Source organism: Schistocerca cancellata, chromosome 1, assembly GCF_023864275.1.
Source record: "Schistocerca cancellata isolate TAMUIC-IGC-003103 chromosome 1, iqSchCanc2.1, whole genome shotgun sequence".
Classification (NCBI taxonomy): Eukaryota; Metazoa; Arthropoda; class Insecta; order Orthoptera; family Acrididae; genus Schistocerca; species Schistocerca cancellata.
This window is the reverse complement of record NC_064626.1, coordinates 610,527,408-610,542,492: the sequence shown is the minus strand read 5'-3', so window position 1 is coordinate 610,542,492 and position 15,085 is coordinate 610,527,408. Positions and strand designations below refer to the sequence as shown.

Sequence of the window (15,085 nt, the reverse complement as noted above, 5' to 3'; positions counted from 1 at the left end):
TCCTCGCCCCTCGCCCTGCCCTTCCTCTCCATGATCCTCACCCCTCGCCCTGCCCCTCCCCCCTTGCTCCTCGCACCTTGCCCTGCCCCTCCCCCCCTTGCTCCTCGCCCCTTGCCCTGCTCCTCCCCCCTTGCTCCTCGCCCCTTGCCCTGCTCCTCCCCCCTTGCTCCTCGCCCCTTGCCCTGCTCCTCCCCCCTTGCTCCTCGCCCTGCCCCTCCCCCCCCTTGCTCCTCGCCCTGCCTCTCCCCCCCCCTTGCTCCTCGCCCTGCCCCTCCCCCCCTTTCTCCTTGCCCTGCCCCTCCCCCCCCCTTGCTCCTCGTCCTGCTCCTAACCTCCATGCTCCTAACCTCCATGCTCCTACCCTCCTTGCTCCTAGCTCCTACCCTCATTGCTCCTAGCTCCTACCCTCATTGCTCCTAGCTCCTACCCTCATTGCTCCTAGCTCCTACCCTCATTGCTCCTAGCTCCTACCCTCATTGCTCCTAGCTCCTACCCTCATTGCTCCTTCCCCCTCCCCTCTCCCTTCCCCACCTCTCTCCCTTCCCCTTCCCCTCTCGCTTCCCCTTCTTGCTCCCTCCCTCTTCCCCCTCCCCTCTCCCTACCCCTCCTTGCTCCTCCCTCTTCTGCCCTCTCCTCTCCTCTCCTCTCCCTTCCCTTCCCTTCCCTTCCCTTCCCTTCCCTTCCCTTCCCTTCCCTTCCCTTCCCTTCCTTGCCCTTCCCTTCCTTGCCCCGCCCTCTTCTGCCCTCTCCTCTCGCTTCCCCTCCTTGCTTCTCCCTCTTCCCCCCTCCTCTTCTCTGCCTATCCCTCTCCCCTGCTCACCTCTGGCAGCCGCTCTCCCCTACCCTCCTGTCCACACCCGAACCCCTGTTCCCTGTTCTTCCCCCCCCCCCCCCCCCCCCCCACACGTCCACGTGGCTGCCTTGCAATCCCAAATGTGGCCCCATTCCATTCCTCTGCCCCCCCCCCCCCTGCCCCCTCTACTCCACCTAGCCCCCCATGTACCTCACATGTCCCCCTCCTACCTTCCCTTCTATAGCCCTGTCCATCACACCTACCCTCTGCCAACAATCTCCTCCACACCCGACCCCTCCGCCTAACACCTGCTAACTTTTTCTTCTACTGTCCATCGTTGTACACATTTCTTGTTTTGCCTCCTGCTTCATGCTCTGTACATGCTTCCTTCTTTCCCCATGCATCCTTTCTGTCCATGCATCTGCTATTTCCCTTCTGTTGTTCTGTATATGCCATTTCATCTATTCTTCATCAAGTTTTGATGAATTTTTGTATTTTGTGCTTACCTTGTACTGTTGCTTTCAGTAATATGTGTAGAAATTTAAATTTTTATCATTTTCAGGGGGAAATGAACATAACTCCTGTGTGCTATGCCCATTTACTGTCTTCTCTAATGTGTCTGGCAAGTGGAAAAATTGTTGTGGTGCTAGAGGTGAGTGATGTGTTCTGAAATTGATTGTTACATTAATTTTATGAATATACTTAGCAACTGTTCTGATATTAAACAAAATCACCACCACATTCTGTTGTTTATCAAAATGTCAGATTACACGCAATGAAAGTTTAGGTATGATTGTAACCAGTAAAATAAATAAACTTATTATTTACCAGCAGCTGTTCTCTGTAATCTCAAAACAATTGCAATGTTAAAGAGGCTGATACAGCTAGGAAATATAGTTTGGCACAGTTTTCTTTGTGTTGTTTATGGAAAAATAAGAGAATTTGAATGTTGATGCTAAGGTTTCTACATTTGAAATACAAAAAATAATAATTTTTTTGGCCTCCAAAGGATGATAATAGTGCTCTTAAACTGCTTCATGAGTGCATACATTGCTTGGGGAGTGCATACATTCCTATATATAGCGAACTGGCGTAGTGGTTAGCACATTGAACATGCTTTTGGGAGAACAATGTTTCGAATCCATGCCTGGCGTTCCTGATTTAGGTTTTCTGTGATTCCCTAAATCAGGATGGTCCCTTTGAAAGGGCGTGACTGACTTCCTTCCCCATACTTCCCTAATCCAATGGGACTAATGACCTTGCTGTTTGGTCCCCTCCCTCAAATCAACCAACCAACTGTTCCTACAGGTGAAATTGTATTGCGAGTGAATATGGGGAATCACACCCACGATTTGGCACACCATTCATCTGTCCATACTGGTGTAGAAATGCAATAAATTTATGTGGAGTCAACGGAATATTGAAAGAATAGTACTTTTTGATGGATGATAAGAAGTCAGAAACATTTTCTTTTTTGTGGAATTGGGTTTGCTTTACTCATTACTTCCAACTGACATTTACTCTGTTAAAGTTAGAATATGTGACTAAGATAAAAATAGCAAAGAAAATATGAAGCATAATTTTGTGTTAAAGTTAATGAAAATGGAAAGTTTCCAGAATTAATAATTTGAAGTTTAAAACCATGATTTAACAATGGAACTTCCAGGAGTAATAACAACATTGAAACAGTAGATTGCTATTGGAGCAAAGCAGGATATCTTAAAAATTTAAATGCAAAGTTTATACCAGAGCAAGGAGCTCTTATTATAGACTGACGTTCTCCACATCCAAAGAAACATTATTGTTTTTGTCTTGCTAAATCCATGTTCAGCACATCCCAGGACCTAGATATAATTCACTGTGTAAAAGCTAACTACTGAATGACTGTTCAGAAAAAGTAATGAAATTGAACATTTTATGGGCTGTGCACATATTTGTTATTGTCTGAACATATTTGTTATGGAATCAACAGACTGCATTGGACTGATTTTAAGAAGCTGGCTATTTTACACTGTTAGTTGCTGTAGAAGATCATTATTTCTGTAAAGAAGAGTGGAAAGTCATCACAAGTTTTAGCAAGTGAGATATTTCAGGATTGTTTCTTGTGATGATATCTTTACTGTTAAGTGAGTGGAAGTAGATTGTTGTGATGGGGGCGAGGACAGTGCGGAAAGTAGTAGTTACCAGCAGATAAATTTGCTGTAGTTTTGCTAGAATTTGATACTGATAAGATATTTTGCATTAAATTGCTCCGCTTTAGTCAGCTTCAGTCAGCAGTAGCAGTAACTCCTGTCAATACATCGTGCTTCAAGAATAAGAAATCTTCTATTATCAATGAAAACAGATGATATTTAATGAGTGTTTTTACTAATCTTGTTCCTCCTGTGCAATTAGAAGAATGAAACATTTTTTGAATAAGAATGAAGACCTGTCAGTTTGATGCTATCTATATTTTAGTTTCCAACACAGTGAACTTTTGATCAAAGAGTACTGAAATATCTTAAAACTATTGCAATTCAGATTTTGCTCACACTTCCAGTGCTGTTGAAGTAAACCCCTATTTTAGGAATTCCACTTTTTGGAGGAAAAAATGAAAAGTTCCCAGAGATTTTGGAAAGAAAGGTCTTTCTTGTGTATGTTCCACCCATCTCCATTTTCATGAAAGTCACTATGACATCCTGAACTCTTACCTTTTCGATCATCTATTTCTCTACCTTGGTTCTGCTTTTCATATTTCTAATTTCTGTCTAGTGATTCCTGGCCATCTATTGAGTTTCAAGAATGATCTATGTATTTAACATTGTGTAATAATCGAACATTAAAACTACGTGCAGAGACAGATTATTTCTAGTTTTACATATGTCGAATTTTCTCATCAATGTGACATTCGGTTTCACAGATTAAATCCAAACAATTTTTAGTTTCATCCACTTGTCAAGTTTTGATTACCATTAAGTAGTTGAATTCTTTGCCTGTTTCAGCATTTTTGCTGTGAATTTTCTTCATTTCTGCATTTTGGTTATACACTGCCAGAATATAAAATCCAAGCACGAAAAGATAATTAGCCTAATTTAGAGTAATTAAATTACAGGAATACATTTGCCCACGTATTTTAAGTGATTAATGTTGCAAGCTCACGTATTTATATAAGCCTACAAAAGCTATCAGAAACATGAAATGCTCTTACATTAATAACCAACATAACTGCTGGAATGTTGAATGCAAGCATGCAAACATGCAGGCATTGTGTCGCACAGGTGTTCAATCTCAGTCTGTGGCACGGAGTTACTAGGTTGGTAAATGCGTGAATGGTTAATGCTTCTTATGGATGGTGGTGGAGTTGTTGTCGGATGATTGGAGACACATCTGGTGACTGAACATGTCAAGGTAACATGTCAACTCTCTGTAGAACATGGTGGCTTAAAACATTGGTTTATGGGTAAACATTATCGTGCTGGAAGACATCCCCTGGAATGTTGTTCATGAATGGCAGCACAACAAATTGAATCACTGAACTGAGATATAAATGTGCTGTCAGGATGTGTGGGATAACTGTGAGAGTGCTCCTGCTGTTATATAAAATCGCACTCCAGACCAGAACTCCAGGTCCAGGGTGTGTAGGCCGCAGACCGGCTGGCCTACTTCTAACCAACACAAGACCATCACCAGCACGATGCAGAACTAGTTTCCACCAGGAAAAACAACAGACCTTCAGCTTGCCCTCCAATGAGCTCTCGCTTGACACAACTGAAGTCGCAATTGGTGGTGATTTGGGGTCAGTGGACCAAAAGCTCCTGCTAATAAGCTACAACTAGTAAAATTTCATGGTGCATTTTGGTATTGTGATACACAGTTACTTACATTCCTAATTTTTGTGAAATGAAATTTTTTATATTGTCTCTCAGTATGGTTTTGTAGGCCGAGAAAGACCTCTGTGTAGCACAAGAGGTCAGTGGCGTACACAGTGGAATTTTGATTTTACGTTCTCTGATTTTCCTTTTTTCGCATTTCTACACCCTAAATCTGTAGCCTCTGTGAAAAAGATCAATGCTAAAAATTCTTCAGTTCTTAGTTCTTACTTGGCATCTCGGTTGACTTTGTCCCATTTTGTTCCTGTTGACATTTGATGTGACTGAATGAGTCATAAGTGGCACTTTATAGGAAGTACCGGAAATTAATTATATGTGGTGACTTCAATATTAATTTTGTATATGATTGTGCAAAAAAAGGATGTTGGTAGATTCCTAAATTCATATGATCTGATGCAGACTGTGGTTTTTTTTCCAACTAAGGTGCTGGGGAACAGTTGCACAGCCATAGACAATATTTTTATTCATTCTTCATAACTAGATGGACATTCTGTTAGTAGAAGTGTGAATGGCCTTTCAGACCACGGTGCACAAATTTTTAACACTAAAAGGCTTTTGTACACACACGTTATGTCACATATAATTACAAACTATGTATGAAAGCTAATCCAGCAGCAATAGAGAGTTTTTAAACTCGTCAAGGGACAAGAATGGCAAGATGTTTATAGTGTTGATAACATAGATGACAAATATAATGCTTTCCTTAATGCAGTTTGCATGCTATGTGAGAGTTGTTTTCCATTAGAACATTCTAAACTGGGTACCAGCAGTGAAAGGCAGCCTGGGTGGCTGACAAGTGGGATAAGGATATCATATAGAATAAAGCAGGAATTATATCAAAATGTTAGTAGCAGTCACAATCAAGCTACAGTGGCCCATTGCAAACAGTATTGTAAGGTGCCTAAAAATGTTATTAGGAAGGCAAGAGTATGTGGTACGCACATAGAATAGCTAATTCACAGGATAAAATTAAAACCATATGGTCAGTTGTGAAGGAAATGTGTGGTCAGCAGCACAAGGTTGACAATATAAAGTCAGTTTGTAGAAAATATTTCTGTTACTGATAAATCAGATATATGTACAGTATTTAACAATCACTTTCTGAGCACTGCTGGTGAATTAAATAAAAATTAAATTTCTGCAGGGAATCATATAACTCTCTTGGCAAATGCCTTTCCGAGATTGTCTGAAATACTCCTCTGTGATACAGACAAGAGGGAGATTGAGTCAGTAACTAAATCACTGAAGACTGAGAACTCTCATGGATATGATGGAGCGACTTTCAGAACATTAAAGTACTGTCCTGCACATGTTAACCCTGTACTTAGCCATATCTGTAATTTTTTCTTTAGGAATGATCAGTTTCCTGGACGATTAAGGTACTCAGTAGTAAAGCCACTTTATAAAAAGGGAGAAAGGGATAATGTAGACAATTTTAGACCTATTTCTATGCCATCAGTGTTTCCAGAATGAGATTTTCACTCTGCAGCAGAGTGTGCGCTGATGTGAAACTTCCTGGCAGATTAAAACTGTGAGCCCGACCGAGACTCAAACTCGGGACCTTCGCCTTTTGCGGGCAAGTGCTCTGCCATCTGAGCTACCGAAGCACGACTCACGCCCGGTACTCACAGCTTTACTTCTGCCAGTATCTCGTCTCCTACCTTCCAAACTTTACAGAAGCTCTCTTGCGAACCTTACAGAACTAGCACTCCTGAAAGAAAGGATACTGCGGAGACATGGCTTACCTACAGCCTGGGGGATGTTTCCAGAATGAGATTCCATCAGTGTTTGCTAAAGTTATTGAAGAAGTTGTTTGTGTAAGGATAATTGATCATTTTATATCCCATAATTTGCTATGAAATGAACATTTCAGCTTTAGAAGTCTTACAACTGAAAATGCTATATTCTCTTTTCTCTGTAAGGTACTGGATGGGTTAAACAAAAGGTTTTGAATGCTAGGCATATTTTTTTGATTTAGCCAAGGCATTTGATTGTGTTGATCACAAAATATTGCTCCAGAAGTCGGACCATTACGGAATACGGGGCGTGGCTCACAACTGGTTCACTTCTTACTTTAACGAAGACAGCAAAGGTCATTATTCACAATGTTGAGAATGGCTGTGGGGTACGGTCAAAGGGGATCAGTGTTGGGGATACTCCTATTCCTTATTTATATAAATGATATGCCCCCTAGTACTATGGGTAACTCTAAAATATTTCTGCTTGCTGATGACACTAGCTTGGTAGTAAAGGATGTTGTGTGCAACATTGGCTCTGTTTCAAACAGTGCAGTCCCTGACCTAAGTTTGTGGCTTGTGGAAAATAAACTAACACTAAATGAAAGAAAGACTCAGTTTTTACAGCTTCTAACACATGTTCTGAGACATCGAGGGATCACCAATTTAGTATTGGAGGGCAGCGTGGAGGGTAAAAATCGTAGAGGGAGACCAAGAGATGAATACACTAAGCAGATTCAGAAGGATGTAGGCTGCAGTAGGTACTGGGAGATGATGAAGCTTGGACAGGATAGAGTAGCATGGAGAGCTGCATCAAACCAGTCTCAGGACTGAAGACCACAACAACAACAACACACAATTCAACAAAACCCGACGTTTTAATTTCACAGAATGGACATATGATTAGTGAAACTGAGCAGTTCAAATTTCTAGGTGTTCAGATATATAGTAAACTGTCGTGGAAGGCCCACATTGAGGATCTTGTTCAAAGATTTAATGCTGCCATTTTTATTATTCGAACAGTACCTTAAGTAAGTAATTGTTTGACATGAAAATTGCATCCTTGCTTATTTTCATTTGCTTGTGTCATATGGTATTATATTTTGAGGTAACTCTTCCCATTCTAAAAGGATATTTTTGTCTCGTAAATGGATGCTTCGGGCAATAAGTGGCGTAAGTTCGCTAGTGTCTTGTCGACTCCTGCTCACTAGTTGGGGTATTTTGACATTGGCCTCTCAATATATGTATTCTTTACTGTCGTTTCTCATCAACATCAGCTTATTCCCTAGAATAAGCAGCTTTCACTCAGTTAATACTCGGCAGAAATCTAATCTGCATTTGGATCGGACTTCCTTAACTCTTGTACAGAAAGGTGTGCAGTATTCCGCTGCATCCATTTTCAGTAAGCTATCACAAGAACTCAAAAATCTTAACAGTAATCCATGCGCTTTCAAATTGAAACTGAAGAGTTTCCTCATGGGTCACTTCTTCTATTCTATTGAGGAGTCCCTTGAAAAATTAAGCTGGTTCTTATGTTATATTGTTGTGTGTACTCAAACTTACGGCTAGACTTTTTTGGGTTCATAAACATTTTACTTTTATCTGTTGTTACTTTTATGTTGTAATTTCATGTACTGACATGTTCCATGACCTTGGAGATTTACTCCTCAATGTGGTCCTATGGAACTTGACATGTAAATAAATAAATAAATAAATAAATAAATAAATAAATAAAAAGACAGATGGTTTACACCATGGGTGGTGGCAGAATTAAGGGAATATTTTGAGCCGTTGTGGACAGGGGAGATGTGGGAGAGGAAATGCTGACATAATCCATGATCAGTGTTGCCAACACAAGTGCAATATTTAGCTTCGCCGCACAGTTATGATACGACTACTGCTAGGTTGCAGCAGTAATGGGAAAAAAGGCAGTTGATGCAAAGTGTTCTGGACTGAGCCAGAATGTGAGGAAGGGGCCCAGCCACCGCCTTTTCTTGTGCCACTTGTAACTCTGTCTCATCTTTTTGCATGTATTTCCAGTGTACTGTATTTGGCAACAATATCAGTTGCAAACCTTTTAAATTCAGACACTGACTCTCTAAGAATATGCTTGGTCATAATTGAGGAAGTGTCGCCCATTTCCAGCTAGTGAAATCTTATTTGCTGGCGACTTGTTAAGTCACCCATTAGCCAGCGCAGCCACCACACCACACTAACACACACAAAATGAGCTCGCCTGCTGGATGTGTGGAGTGGGCAAGTGGCCCTTCAATGACAGAAGTGCTGATAGGGTTGAAAGCATTTTGTGAAGTCCTGAAAATATAGTTTTTGTGCAGCTGATGTTCTGTGACAGAGATTTCACACAGAAATAGAACAAAGGTTTTGCGGTAGCCCATTTTAAAGACTTACATTTTCAATTATGACTTGATACAGTTGCAACTACTACATACACTACTAATGTATATACTTTACACTGCACACACCACACATTGTAGATCATAAACATTGGCATAAGTGAGAAGAGGACATGAAGCGAAACTGTAGCACATGAGCTTTCTTTCACATTTACATTTTAGACAGTGTATAGAAATTCACTGAGCTGACTTCTAATAATTTCTAGTAAGTTTGCAATGTCAATTGGGGAGGTAAACTCATTTGTTCACATCTCTGTTTCTCTCATCAAGCCTAAAATAACGCTTTAATGGTGGTGAGAATATAAAGCATAGCCCATAAGAAAAGCGTTAAAGAATAACAGCAATGACAACAAAGTGTGTCATTAAGCATATGTCCACTTTAATGCAAACGGTTTAATGACTTAGCTACTGTGATGTTTTTGGTTTAATTTAACTGTTCATCAGTTTTTGCTTTTTTCTGGGTTGGCACAAAGGATGATATATCAAAAACACTTGTTTTGAATGTATAATTTGCGGTTCTAGCATGTCAGAAAACAGCTTTATAACCTTATACTCAGATACCAATTTCAATTTTTTGATAAGTTTTTACTTGCTGTTACACATCTGTGATCTTTTAAGAACTGAGGAAATGCATTATTACAAATTATTGTATAAACATTGTATTGTACATTTAATTTCCTACAGTTAGACACATTTTGTACGAAGTATTGGAGAGGATTGCAATTTTTAATGATATATGCCAAATACATGTGTTTTTGTTGAACATTTTTCCCTGTGCTAAATTTTCCTAAAATTTGCATTTTTTAAGTCTGGACCGCACGAAAACGTAAAATAGGGGTTTCACTGTATTTCAACACAGTTGCTCGAAATCTACCTCCATTACAATCCACCCTCGAACTTCTCCCCTGGAAAAATGACACACTTTCTTTATATCCAGTATTCCTCAGAAGACTGTCCCTTAATGTAGTGAGGCATTGTATACCCACTGAACCAGGTACCTTCTCCAGATAAATGTGCACATCAGAGATCACGTCTACATTATCTTTTTGTGATAGAGATGAGGACTACAATCGTTGAATTGAAACTGGTGGATGTTGACAGTGAACTCTTAAAAATGCCAAGGATGCAACAGTCTTAAGAGCTGTGTGAACTTTTTCAGTAAAAGCTGATTCATTATATTTAAATGTGTGTACTACCTCCTTGACTTTTTGTTAATATCTGGCATAATATAAAGCTTCTAAGAGCCAGGTGCATCAATGTGAAAGTTGGGGTTAGGTTAAAGGCAAATGTTGGGAGCTAAATCCTGAAAGGACTGAATGTGGTTCGAAACAGTACTTTCTTAACAGAAGAAATGACACTGTTAACCCACAGGAACATTATTTCAGATGCCCTCTGCCACATGGTGTAAGTCATAGGCAAGACCGACGCAATGGTTCATATTGGGATCGAATTCTTTCAGTGGTGCTCCCACTTGTAACGTATGGGCAACACAGTCTGTCAACAATAGCAAAGCTTTATCATCCCTATCCTTCCCTGGCCAAAGGATGCATAGGGCATCCCTGACAGCGCAGGCTATAGTACTGGTATTCATCTTTCCCAGTTCCTTACACAGTAGTAGGTAAAGTTTTCCTGGTGCCATGGAATCTAATTTCCCAGTGTGATGTATCTATGTATATAAATTCAAGTTGTCTGATCTTGTCTGTCTTTATATTTTAATCCGGATTAGACTAGTAAATATACCGATTCACAAGGAAGGTTTGTGTATATAATTTATAAATATTTCATAGAAGTTGTCTTAATTATGATAAATTAAAGTTCCTTGCCACAGTGAAAATGATGCCATTGCTGTGTAGCGAACAGCTACCAAGACTCCAGAGAGAGAGCAGCAGTGTCTCGAGAGAGCAGGAAGCGTGATTAAATTAGTATCTGATGTGGTAGGCTGATAGTAGAACATGTGGCTAGAAACTGAAAGGTTGTGGAATCAAATCCCAGCTCAGTCACTTCTTTTCATTCTGCATCTTAACCTAGCATCACCTCTCAATCATGTGGCAATTCTCCAGAAACGAAATGTGGCTCAGATTCCACATTCTGCTCTCCTTTCCCAGGTTGGATAACTTGTTAGGGGCATGCATGTTGTCTAAATGGCATTCAATTGAGGTCAGTTGTTTCATAACAGTTGCATATTGAACAAACATGTGAATACAAAACTTGTGGTTTTCAATTTTTTTATTTATAAAATAAAATGTTTATGAAAAATCTTCTCCAGCGTGAGATGCAGTTTTGCTTCGTTTACGTAAAGTAAGTTTTGCGGCAGCACATCAGATGACTCACCTTCCAGCTTTGATTTTCTTCAGTTATACATAGATGCGAACATGATTCTTTGCATGGTGGGGTGAAAACGTCTGCCACAAAGAGCCTGTGTCACAAAACTGTGGCAGTGAGGCTCATTAATGAATCTATGTGTGCTAAGGGTCTACATATCTACATTGAAGTCTCTTGATTGCTTCTTTTCGTACGTTGGGACTCACCTCAGGAATTACTGCAGAGGTTTTGATATGGTTTTTAATAATAGGTACACTGATTTGGAAGGTTTGTGTATACAATTTATAAGTTTGTCATGGCAGATTGGTGGAACTATGAAGATATAGTCAACTGCTGCTGTGAAAATGATGCCATTGCTATCTAGTGATGAATTGCAAAACTCCTTGTACCCACAGCTCTGCACAGCACACCTCTTCCTTTCATGTACTGTCAATGGGCGGAATGCGTTCGGCACAATGCACTCAGTTTGTGTGCACTTAAAAGTATTCATGTATTATTTATTTGGGCACTTCCAAATTATACAGCAGACTGATAAACGAATCTCCACTGGTGAGAAAGAGATTACTGCTTGGTTCGGATTATGAATTGCAATTCATGCTCTTAATGAATTGCAGATTCTTCACTTGCAATTTGAAAGAATCAAATATTTTTAACCAATAGTGTTCCTGCTATTGTTTGAGAATAGTTGCATAGTGAAAATGTATGCAAATCCAAAATGTATGTAGTTTTAATTTTTATGCTACCAGTAGAAAGACTTCTGAAACACTACTTCAGCAACTTTGCTTCATTTATATACATTAGATTTTTTCAGCAATGCAACAGAGGACTTGATTTTAAGTTCTGCTTTCCTTGAATCAAACCTAGATGTGAAAAAGATTCTCTGCATGGCACAGCAAATAATTCTGCCATAAAGAGTCCACAACAAAGAATTGTTACAATGAGTTTCAACAATGCACCACAGTGCATAATAAGCTTGAGAGGAGGAGTGCTGTAACATGAGCTACTCATATAGACCATGTGTGTTTTTTTTTCTTTTATTTGTGCCACGTCTGCCAGCTGCTGATGTATATTGCATCACTCACATACTCAAGGTTTGCACACAGTGCTTGCACTGCATATGAATTTATCACTTACATTAGTGTGCCCCCATCATTGCTTTGAGATGTCACAGCAGATGCCAATTAATTTTGGTACACATAAGATTCGTGCCTCCAGACAACTTCACTGACATGCACTGCTTTCATTGCCTAAGTTATATGGAAGTGATGATATTCAGATAATTAACATTGTCTGAATTTCATTCATAACTCTACTCGGTGGCCTGCAAACAACTGCCTGTTTTCTCATCGAATGAAAGCCAAATATAGTGGTCATCAGTGTCAATTTTAGTATCAACAATAGCCTTTACATACACTAGTTTCAAATAATTTTTGCACAATGTCGACTCATCGGGTACAATGCGGCTGCTAATACTCACCAAGAAGCCGTTAAAGGTAGATTTTTTTTTTGGAAAGTTTAATTGCACATTAGCCGACACTGAAGCCGCTCACAATCCTACATCAAAGCTGACTAGCACACTGCTTGATATAGAGGAAATTATTGATTGAATATTTTGTTTGTTTGTTATTGCTAGTGATGCCCGTAATGTGAACTGTGGAATTTTTGTGTTGAAGTAAATTTGATTTTTTTTATCATGGCATACGTATAAACACTAAGATGGCAGTAACTAAAAGATAAGAACATATTCATGTAGAATGTCATCTTCAGTTGAATTGCACATGCGCGTGAATAAACTAATTTTAAATTTTGTGTCGAAAATCACAGAGGCAAAGACTGGCAAGGTAAAATAATGACAAAAGTAATCTGTTTTTACTTACATGTTTTTGGCAGGCTTAGCAAAAAATTACTTAGCTATCAGTTGTGAAATTGGAGTCTTCCGAAATCCACTGCTGGAAGAGACCAGTTTTTGACGATTTCTGTTTAGGCATGACAAAATTACACCTAAAATGCACTGCTTAAGATGAGTGAACACACCATGCAACTTTACTTCATAACTACAAAAATAAATACCTTTAAGAGTCACTGATTTGTTCTTTTAGTACATCCCTCTAGTGTCAGACAGCAATTAAGTAAAAGTTGGCTGGATTTATGCAAACAGAGTGGTATGTGGACATTTTCTCAAAGCGACAATGCTTCATACTCAGTGCTGATTTCAGTGCGGGCTGTGTTTTTTCTACCTTCCAAATTAACAAATAAGTAGACCCGATTGTTACAGATGCAACAGTGTGCGATAGTTTATAGAGTTATAAGGACCAGTGATATTGTGCCATACACATTCTTGATTTCATTGCAGTGTATAAATTTATTTATTATGTCTTTTCTTAGAATGTGCAAATCCACATTACTTTTGCTATGAAAATCCTGTACTGTTCTTTGTAGACCTTTAAGTCCTTTAAATTCTATTAGCATTTTCTAGGTTCTATAAGGTTAAAACCTACAAACCAAGGTCCTACTACAACAACACAAATTGCCAATGAATTATTTATTGTGTTCGTCTGGCATTTTATTTTAGGGTGGAGTTGTGAATCCCATGCTGCTTGAAATTCTCTCTCCTCTGTAATTTGAACACAATCAGTTTAATCAACTTTCGCTTTTGGTATAAACTTCTCCTTACACATTCGATTGCATTCCTTGCCGTCAGTGTCACACTGTTCTCCTTCTCATCGTCAGTCAGTTTAATGTGAACAGCACACTATTGCACCTCTTCACAATAAAATTTGCGGATGCACATGTGTGGTCCCCCCCCCCCCCCCCCCCCCCCCGCCCTCCCTCACACTCCTGCCTCATTCCCTATCCCATGCCCATGCTGCCTCTGCGTACCACCTGTCAACCTTTGTTTCTCCCGCTTTTCCCTTCTCCTCCACCTCCTTGCTTCTCTCACCCTCTCACGCACTGCATCCATTTCTTCATTTCCGTCAAGTCATGCGGAACCCATTGTGATGCAATTTTTCGCATGCCCAGGCATTCCTTCAGGGTGCGAAGCAGTCGTATGCGCTAATCTGGTTCTGTGGGCAAGCTCACGAATCATATGGCATCCACTAATGCAGCAACAGCATGCAGTTCTACTTCAGAGATGCTAGGATGACCTGCCCGATGCATGTCTGCCACAGTTTTCCGACCTTCGTTGAAGGCTTTTACCCAACATGCCACAGTTCTGTACAGCAATGCCGATTCCCTGCACGCCTCTTGAAGACCTTGATGACACTGTCATGCTGAACGACCTCTGGCACATTCAATCTTGATCCAACTCCATTGTTCCTGTTTCGAAAACATAGTAACACTTTTACGTTAGTTTGATCGTTCACAAGTGACTGTGTTTCCCTCGATTGTGCGCATGCCGGTGATATGGATGGATGAGTCCATTTGCTCGGAGGTAAGGTAGGTATGTCAACAACTTGTGCTATCAGCGACTATAGTAGATTGCATTGCGTAGTGTCTCCACAGCAGTGTTGCCACTATTTAAGTCTCAACCTAGTTATTTGTTCCGAATATAAATTTTTGGTTGTGGGAATGTAGATGATGAAAAATTCGTGAGTGGTGTATGCATAGATGCCTGTGAATCTGCATTTGAGCAGCTATGTGACACGGATATAGTGAACATTGTGTGTTCGATAGATGAAGAGAGCAAAGCCGAAGCGATTGAGCAAGCTGTATCACATACATCAAGGCACTGAAATGCAATTATCTCGTATAGAGTATGCTGGAAAAAAATTTATTTGACTGTTTTGGTGTGTTGGCTTTCTGGAAAATGGGAAACATCATCAAGAAGAAAAAATTAATGCAAGCAATTGATAATGAAATCCAGTGTACTTGAAGTGTAATTTTGTAAATGAATTATCAGTTTCTGGTGACTAAGTACTGGTAATTCTGATGTGGCATGTAGCATGTTTT

General features: G+C 39.9%; 1 protein-coding gene across 6 annotated transcripts in view; it reads left to right on the top strand.

Moving 5' to 3' along the window:
• Positions 1-15,085, top strand: part of LOC126182569 (histone deacetylase 6) — a 325,057-nt gene that overhangs the window by 133,264 nt on the left and 176,708 nt on the right. For all 6 annotated transcript variants that reach the window (XM_049924862.1, XM_049924864.1, XM_049924861.1 and 3 more), the window contains one exon: positions 1,356-1,445. In XM_049924862.1, coding sequence (XP_049780819.1) covers positions 1,356-1,445 — 90 coding nt within the window. The remainder of the gene's footprint in view (positions 1-1,355; positions 1,446-15,085) is intronic.